This window comes from Sinocyclocheilus anshuiensis, unplaced genomic scaffold (genome assembly GCF_001515605.1).
Source record: "Sinocyclocheilus anshuiensis isolate Anshui unplaced genomic scaffold, SAMN03320099.WGS_v1.1 scaffold1524, whole genome shotgun sequence".
Lineage (NCBI taxonomy): Eukaryota > Metazoa > Chordata > Actinopteri > Cypriniformes > Cyprinidae > Sinocyclocheilus > Sinocyclocheilus anshuiensis.
The window spans coordinates 402,561-412,124 of record NW_015559670.1 but is presented as its reverse complement, the minus strand read 5'-3'; the positions used below and the strand labels follow the sequence as shown (position 1 = coordinate 412,124).

Here is a 9,564-nt window from a genome sequence, read left to right as displayed (position 1 = left end):
AAAAAAGCAGCAATGTAGTCTGTCCTGTATGAGTGTCCTGAAGTGTCTCTCAGGTCCTGGAACAGCAGGTATAACTAGAGAAACGCTCCAGTAATCTCACGTGTACATTAGCGCACGTTCAGCGCACTAGGCCCTGGGCCCTGTGTTCTTAGAAGTCCGTGTGTCCTGGGTTAAACCAGGCTCCTGGGTGTACCGTTGTGGATTTGAAGATAGAGACATGAGCCATGTGCGAAATTGCAAACGCGACATCTTTAAGAAAGAAACACTGTGGTGCTTTTATCATTTTGTTGGTTAGAGCAGTCTGAAATATCAACTATTCAGCCACTCACATAGCGTGTATGGAAGCCCGTTTCTGCCACTGAATAAAAAATAAAAAAGGTAATTGCGACTTTTTATCTCGCAATTCAGACTTTTTTTTCTCAGAATTGCGTGATACAAACTAACAATTCTGACTTTTTTCTCAGAATTGAGTGATACAAACTCGCAATTCTGACTTTTTCTCAAAATTGTGAGATATAAACTCGCAATTGCGAGTCAGAAAGTCATAATTGTGAGATATAAACTTGCAATTCTGAGAAATAAAGTCAGTGAATCTAACATGTCCAGGTCATATTTCACCCCAAAACCAAAAGCAAGAAATAGGAAATATATTGCTTAAAGAAAATTAAGCCTATTTTCAATTTAAAATGTCACATTGTGACAAATTTGATAAGATTTAAGTACATTTCACCCAAATTCTTAAAAAAAAGGAAAAAAACAAAACAAAAACAACCCTGTATTCTCATTTAAAAAAAATGTGAAAAAATATATTGTTTTGAATGATAAAGAATTACATGGTATTTATTGTACAACCTTTATAATGATTTAAATAATACAGTTTTATTGTAACAATATACTGCATTAAAGTAATGAAAATATAGAAAATTTGTGAATAATGGGAATTACAAAAAATAATAAAATAGTAATATTTTCTTATTGACGGCAATGAGAATTTGGTTAAAATGTGTTTTATCACAATGTAAATATTTTAATGCACCTAAAAATAGGCATAATTTAAGCAATTTTTCATTTTGATTGGTTTGTGAAATGTCACTTGAACATGTTTTTTTGTTGTTGTTGTAAAATTCACTCTCAAACCTCTGAAAAGTGGGTTGTGCCTCGAAACTTAGAGAGAGTGTCTTACCTAGACAACACTTTTGGCCACCATAAACACTTAATGATATAAAAATGATAGGCAGCTCACTGGTTTTGAGATTGTATTTCCTCAGTGTGACAATTTTAGATAATTTCATTGTGCCTCATTCTGTTGGCTAAACTAAAGATTTCCCATTTCCCCCACTATAACAGCTGATGCTGTGCTTGCACACGATCTCTCTGTCTCTCTCACACACACACACACACACACACATCAAAATATCACAAAAAAGCAGCAATGTAGTCTGTCCTGTATGAGTGTCCTGAAGTGTCTCTCAGGTCCTGGAACAGCAGGTATAACTAGAGAAACGCTCCAGTAATCTCACGTGTACGTTGGCACACGTTCAGCGCACTAGTGTGAAGGCCCTGTGTTCTTAGAAGTCCGTGTGTCCTGGGTTAAACGGGTGTACCGGGTGTACCGTTCAGTGCTGTGGATTTGAGTCGGGCCAGGCCGTTACCGCTGCTGCTGGGGTGCACCGCCGATTGCCTGCACATGGGTCATGAGAAATGTTTAATTGCACTTTCATTTTTACAATTAATTGTACTAAATTGAAAAGCCCTAATTATCCATCTTATTTTTAATGTAGAATTTGACTAGAAGTCTGGCGTCATTCATTTCCAGTTATTTTAGTTGTACAAAAATAGTCTGTTATACTGCTTGATAGCTGATATTTATGATTTCTCTTGTAAATTTTTTTACTGTTTACGACACTTTGTTATTTTAATAGTTATTTAACTATAGCAGCTAATTTATTGGAATAGTATGGAAGCACGTTTCTGCCACTGAATAAAAAATAAAAAAGGGTAATTGCGAATTTTATCGCACAATTTGATTTTTTCCCCTCAGAATTGTGAGATATATACATTTTGAGAAATAAAGTCAGAATTGTGAAGTATTGTGAACTCCTCATTCTGACTTTTTTCTCGCAATTGCAAGTTTACATTTCACAATTCTGACTTTTTTTTTCTCAGAAATGCAAGTGTATATCTCACAATTCTGACTTTATAACACGCAATTGCGAGTTTATATCTCACAATTCAGAGAAAGAAAAGTCAGAATTGCGAGTTTTTATCTCGCAATTGTGACTTTATCTCGCAATTCTGACTTTTTTATTGCGAGTTTATATCTCACAATTCTGAGAAAAAGTCAGAATTGCGAGTCTGTATCACTCAATTCTGAGAAAAAAAAGTCAGAATTGTGAGATAAAAAGTTGCAATAACCTTTTTTTATTTTTTATTCAGTGGCGGAAACGGGCTTCCATATAGCGTGAGACCAACCAATGGAAGAACAAACATTTTGGAAAAATTTGACACTCTTAAAGGGCTAGTTCACCCAGAAATGAAAATTCTATCATTAATTACTCACCCTCGTGTCGTTCCAAACCCGTAAGACCTTCGTTCATCTTCGGAACACAAATTAAGATACTTTTGATAAAATCTGAGAGCTCTCTGACCCTCCGTAGACAGCATTAGCCGCGTTTCCACTGTCGGGACAAAAGCGGGCGTGCTAGTGCGTGCCAGGGCCAGTCGCGTTTCAACAAAGGCGGAGTTTCTCCGCGTCTGGAGAGCGCCAGCACCGCGGATCATTTCATAAAGTTAACACCAGCATTAAAGACTTTTAAAATAATTTTAGTTCAAAACTCACTTTCAGACAGCAGCGAGTGTTTGAAATAACTTGATCCGATGTGGATTATGATCAGCATACAAGGCAAAAAAAATATTTATAAGCGATGCAAAAGACTATGCACGCTAGCCATTAACGTTACCATAGTAAACATGGCAAATATGACCGCTTGAAGAAATCAGACGTCAGCTTCTTATTCTCTATCATAATCGTGTATTTATTTAGTAACATATTTTATCTGTCATAATAAGTCTCGTCTCGAGAGTTTAGCTCCGCGTATGTCATAAAAATATAATAATGGTTTTTGTTCGGGAGCTTTTATAAAAATATAGAAATGATCATTCTTTCTAAATGTGATGTATAGGCTATAGGCTACGGTGACTACAAATAAACAAAAAAAAGACTCGACTGAATAAGTAGGTAGGCTATGTTCATACCGCTTTATTTCTGTGTGACTAATTTGCAATCCTGATAAATTAACTCATTATGATCAATGTATCACTTATTATTGTAAAAAATCGATGCTTTTGGATTTAAATCTTTAACAAAGCATGCAAAACAAATGGCCGCTTTTATCATGTTCGTTTTGTGCTCGCGCTAGTTCCAGTGACTTATTTCTTATTAGTTTTCTGATAAGGGGCAGCGGAGCTTCTGGCCCGACGGTGGAAACGCAGCGTGATTTTGGACTCTGTGCTACAGGTCCGAGGCTATTAGCCCCGCCCGGCCCGTTTAAAGCACTGGCTCGCACTGGCCCGACAGTGGAAAAGCGGCTAATGCAACTGCAATGTTCCCGGGTCCAGAAACGTAGCAAGGACATCGGTAAAATAGTCCATGTGACATCAGTGGTTCAACCATGAACGTAAACAATGCTGATTACGTTTTGGGATACGCTCCAAAATGGTGGAAGACGGTAACTCGGGGAGAAGAATTGTTGAATAAATTATGTTATTGTTTTCTTTGCACACAAAAAGTATTCTCGTAGCTTCGTAACATTACGGTTGAACCACTGATGTCACATGGACTGTTTTACAGATGTCCTTGCTACGTTTCTGGACCTGGGAACACTGCAGTTGCATTGCTGTCTATGCAGGGTCAGAGAGCTCTCAGATTTGATCAAAAATATCTTAATTTGTGTTCCGAAGACGAACGAAAGTCTTATGGGTTTGGAACGACATGAGGGTGAGTAATTAATGGAAGAATTTTCATTTTTGGGTGAACTAACCCTTTAATTATGGCATCTGTGGTTCAGTGAAGAACTAACATCCATGGAACTTTTCCATTACACAAAAGTTTCTGTATAGGAAAAAAGATTCTTTCGATTTTTGAAATCAGGGGTTCTTTTAAGAACTGTTTGCCGAAAGGTTCTTTGGAGAGCCAAAAATGGTTCTAAGTGGTACTTTACCTTCGCACGAGTCAAGAAACATGCTGATATTCTATAGCGAATGATCATGTCAAACGTCTGTACCTTTTCTCTCAAAGCTCTCTTCTCTCAGGATGCAGACCAGAGCCAGGAACTTGGTGACCTCCTTCAGGTAAAGCACTGTGGTGTTGTTCAGCTTTATGATGGCCAGAGACTCTTTATCATAAGCGTTACTGTTGCTGTCATCTTTTAGGCTAAAAACATTCAATAAATGGGTTAAAAAAAGCTCTAACACATAACAGAAGACACAATATAAATCAGCAAATCAGCATATTAGAATGACAAAACTGAAAATTTAACTTCACATTACAGAGTGCTACAGGTCCGAGGCTATTAGCCCCGCCCGGCCCGTTTAAAGCACTGGCTCGCACTGGCCCGACAGTGGAAAAGCGGCTAATGCAACTGCAATGTTCCCGGGTCCAGAAACGTAGCAAGGACATCGGTAAAATAGTCCATGTGACATCAGTGGTTCAACCATGAACGTAAACAATGCTGATTACGTTTTGGGATACGCTCCAAAATGGTGGAAGACGGTAACTCGGGGAGAAGAATTGTTGAATAAATTATGTTATTGTTTTCTTTGCACACAAAAAGTATTCTCGTAGCTTCGTAACATTACGGTTGAACCACTGATGTCACATGGACTGTTTTACAGATGTCCTTGCTACGTTTCTGGACCTGGGAACACTGCAGTTGCATTGCTGTCTATGCAGGGTCAGAGAGCTCTCAGATTTGATCAAAAATATCTTAATTTGTGTTCCGAAGACGAACGAAAGTCTTATGGGTTTGGAACGACATGAGGGTGAGTAATTAATGGAAGAATTTTCATTTTTGGGTGAACTAACCCTTTAATTATGGCATCTGTGGTTCAGTGAAGAACTAACATCCATGGAACTTTTCCATTACACAAAAGTTTCTGTATAGGAAAAAAGATTCTTTCGATTTTTGAAATCAGGGGTTCTTTTAAGAACTGTTTGCCGAAAGGTTCTTTGGAGAGCCAAAAATGGTTCTAAGTGGTACTTTACCTTCGCACGAGTCAAGAAACATGCTGATATTCTATAGCGAATGATCATGTCAAACGTCTGTACCTTTTCTCTCAAAGCTCTCTTCTCTCAGGATGCAGACCAGAGCCAGGAACTTGGTGACCTCCTTCAGGTAAAGCACTGTGGTGTTGTTCAGCTTTATGATGGCCAGAGACTCTTTATCATAAGCGTTACTGTTGCTGTCATCTTTTAGGCTAAAAACATTCAATAAATGGGTTAAAAAAAGCTCTAACACATAACAGAAGACACAATATAAATCAGCAAATCAGCATATTAGAATGACAAAACTGAAAATTTAACTTCACATTACAGAAATAAATTACATTTTAAAGTATATTATAATACAAAACAATTATTTTAAGTTGTAATAACATTTCACATTTTTCTCTGTTTTAACTGTTTGTTTGCTTAAATGCAACCTTGATGAGTTTAACAGATGCCTTTCAGAAACATAAAAAAAAAAAACGTCCCAACACCAAACTTTTAAATGGTAGTGAATTTCTAGAGCACTGCATCCCAGTTTCTCACCCGTAAATACACGAGACGTCAATGACGACATCGATCATATCACAGCAGAGCTCGTATGACTGCATGTCCACTGGAGAGCTGTCCGTGGCGATGTAGATCTTACTGACCACATCGAACAGGAACGCTTTCTCAATCCCAGAATTCTAAAAAGGGAACAATATATTGACAAATATGCACTATGGATTTTGACTAGACCAAGTACAGTACAAATGGAATCTCGCTCAGTTCGCAATCTAGAATCGGAAAGAGACATTCTTTCATTTAAAGAGGAAAATAAAAGTGAGGATATGCAGCTGTGTACATACAGAAATGAATATGTTGAGGAGGTTTTCCAGAGTGGGCAGTTGAGGGATGAGTTTCTGGACCACCTTACTGAAGGCCTCAAATATGGAGTGATCATAGATGCTGGTGAGATAGAAACTGAAAACAAATAAAGAGAAACATAATTCATACATAATATATTATGGCTTATAACACATTTCATCCAGAAATGCCAAAAAATGAGCTCCAACGACAACGAACAATTTGCTTAATATTAAAAAAAGGAAACATTATATGGAAGTAAAATAATTTTAAAAACAACAAACACATTGAACTTTCACAATGTGACATATTTTTAGTATATTAGAATAGTGTAGACTGAGACTTAATTTTATTCAACAGGTTTTGATTAGGTAGCGATAATAATGGTACACTGTGATAATATTGGTAAATATTATTTTTCCTGGCCAAAGTGACCTTGAAAAGATGTTTTGGAGGTGGATAAAAGTTTTGGATTTGCATGAAATATTTGAAAGAAAATAAAAATATTTTCCTAAACCCCACACTGGTGAATATAGCACACTAACATAAGAGATATCTGTTTTAAGTAGGTTAAATTTTTACATAATATATACTTAATCAATAAAAGGACCATCCATCTACCCTGGAATAAAAATAAAAGGGGAAATATAATATCAAGAGAATGTATTGCTTGCATTACCAGTGTTATTTTAGTATTATTATTTACTATTATAGAATTAATATTTTAATAAATAAGTTTTACTTTTATATTTTAATTTTTAGAGTTTTTTTGTTATTTTATTATGTGCTTTTGATATTTTTGTAATATATTTCTATTTAGCTTTAATTTATTTTCATTTCACTTTTAGTAATCCCAGTACTTCAACTTAATTTTTTTTTTATTTCAGTTATTTAGTTTTTTTTAATAAAAAATATTTATATTTTATTTTATTTCAATTAATGAATTTTTTTTTTTTTTTAGAAGTTTCAGTTTTATTTAACAATAACAACACTATTTAGTACTCATTCTCAAACACATTACATGCTGGAACTTGCTGAAAGCAAAACATAATCCTACCAAACGCTCTCTATCCGTTATTAGACTGTATCATGGCAAACTGATCTGGCTTTAGCATCAGTATGACCAACCTGAGGTGAAGCTTTTCCAGACTGGCGTCAGCTAGATCATCATTAGCCCTCTGATGAATGTCTCTCTGCGTCTCTATCTTATGATCGTCTGATAAACCGTCCACCTTGTGTATAAACACCTCAAAATTGATCTCCGGGTTCACCCTGAACGCCCTCGACACCGTCAGATGTAGCCGGCCTAATGCTTCTACATAGTCATCCTACAGAGAGAGAGACATCCAAACACAACGGTAAGCGCCAGGCACGGAGCCAATTCACATACCGGAAAAGTAAAAATGAAAGCATGCATATTAAACAACAAGCACTCTCAATCACAGTCACTCTTATATTTCACTTGTATCAGCTCACCTGAGCATCGATGACGAAAATCAACGCGCCAGTGCCCCTGAAAATCATCTCGTAATCGAATGTAGGGTCGAAAAAGTCCACCTGCCCTGGAAAGTCCCATATGTGAAAGTTTACGAAGGAACTGCCAGAGATATCATCCTTGTAGATCTTGTTGGTGCTCTCCAGGAAGAGCGTCTCGTTTGGGGACATCTTATGAAACACCACCTGAGATTCACAACATTAAACCATAGGTGTATATGCAATGTACAAACACAGATATTATAAAACATAACTGATTCATTCCTTATTCAATTATAAACACAAGGCTAGTTACATCTTAAAAGACAACAATATTATTTCATCCACAAACATCCAACAGAAAATGAGTTCTAGAGGATGAAGGATTTTAAGCAGCATTTAGTGTTACTTAATAACAGGAAATGTTATTTTGCAATTATAGTTCTAAATGCAACATGAAGCAATATTTGAAATAATATAAATTATATATATATATATGTGTGTGTGTGTGTGTGAATATTTTCAAAATATATATTGTATGTGTGTGTGTATACAATATATATTTTGAAAATATTTACACACACACATATATATATATATATATTCATATAATTTATATATTTATAATGGTTACACTTAAAAAAATACCAAAACGTTTAGCTTAGAAAACGTACTGTCCCTTAAAACAAGAACTGTGACGGTACCATAGTACTGTGACGGTAATAGTGTGGTACGTCTAAAAATACCATGTTAACGTTACTGAAATTCATATACAATTGTATTTTTGTGGCACTCCATGATACTTCCAATAATACCATGGTATTACACGTCCAGTTTATTAGTACTATGGCACTATGGTACCGTGGTAATATAATGTGTTTGAACCATTGTACCATGGTATTTTTGGACGTACCACGGTATACGTAAAAACAACACACTACCATCTACATTATTGTACCATTGGTACTGCCACAGTACGTTTTTGTAAGAAACGGTAAGTTACACCTATGTACTTCATAGAACAGCGTGGTATTATATCGGTAGTGTCCAAATCCAAGGCTTTACCATGGTAACGTACTTTAATTGTTAGTGCAGTGCTGTATCCCAATGGGATCTGACCTTCTGGATGGAGGATTTCCCGCTGCGCCTCAGTCCCATCAGCAGGATTCTGGGTTTACTGTCTGCAGACGGCGAGTTTTCCAGATCTTCCTGCATCATATCCATGTTTTCCACGCCGTAGCCGAAATCTTTAGGGAAAGAGTCCACCAGGCTTCCGGCTAGCTGCGCCTCGTACTCGATCGACATTATAACCCCGTTTTTAAAGCTTTGAATCCCTCTGGTCTGTCTGTGTGGACTCTGTGGGCTCTGTTTGAGTGATTGAGGTGGGATCGGTGTGGATTACAGGTTTAGTTTGAATACAGATGAGGAGGTTTCATAGTGGGTAGCGGTTAGCTTGCTGCATGAATACAAACAAACGGGAAGCTGATCATATGACAGGCGCAGAGGGGAACGCCTGCAGGCGAGCGGAGAGGTCTGCTGTGTGAGGGAGGCCTCTGAGTGGAGCGGTCTCTGAGATGATCAACCTCTCGCTTACATTTTGGAAACATTTTCTGGATATATTATATGTATGAAAGACGATGTATTCTATTTAACGTTTTTTAAACATTGAATGCCGCCAATTATTCTTTTATAATGCAGAACCCACACTAAAATATTTGTGTTGAATTTAATGTACAAACGGAGAACGTAAAAATAAATATAGGCTAATATATTAAAATAAAAATATTATATTCCTAAAAAATGAAGATTGTATATTTTTATTATATTAATATACTAGAATTAGAAAATGAATTATGTTGTAGAAACGTTTTCTTTTAGCTTCAAACGTTAAACATACGATTAAAATAATTATATTATATTATATTATATTATATTACGTTATATTTAGTGCTGTCAAACGATTAATCGTGATTAATCGC

At 36.3% G+C, this 9,564-nt stretch overlaps 1 protein-coding gene across 1 annotated transcript in view; it reads right to left on the bottom strand.

The window, feature by feature from the left end:
• LOC107681629 (ras-related GTP-binding protein C-like) overlaps positions 1-9,116 on the bottom strand; it is an 11,823-nt gene extending 2,707 nt beyond the window's left edge. Inside the window, exons 1-6 of the mRNA XM_016477948.1 lie at positions 8,705-9,116; positions 7,589-7,792; positions 7,241-7,440; positions 6,115-6,229; positions 5,810-5,952; positions 5,327-5,475 (exon numbers count right to left, since the gene is read on the bottom strand). Coding sequence (XP_016333434.1) covers positions 5,327-5,475; positions 5,810-5,952; positions 6,115-6,229; positions 7,241-7,440; positions 7,589-7,792; positions 8,705-8,890 — 997 coding nt within the window. The 5' untranslated portion in view covers positions 8,891-9,116. The remainder of the gene's footprint in view (positions 1-5,326; positions 5,476-5,809; positions 5,953-6,114; positions 6,230-7,240; positions 7,441-7,588; positions 7,793-8,704) is intronic.
• Positions 9,117-9,564: the final 448 nt, after the last annotated feature.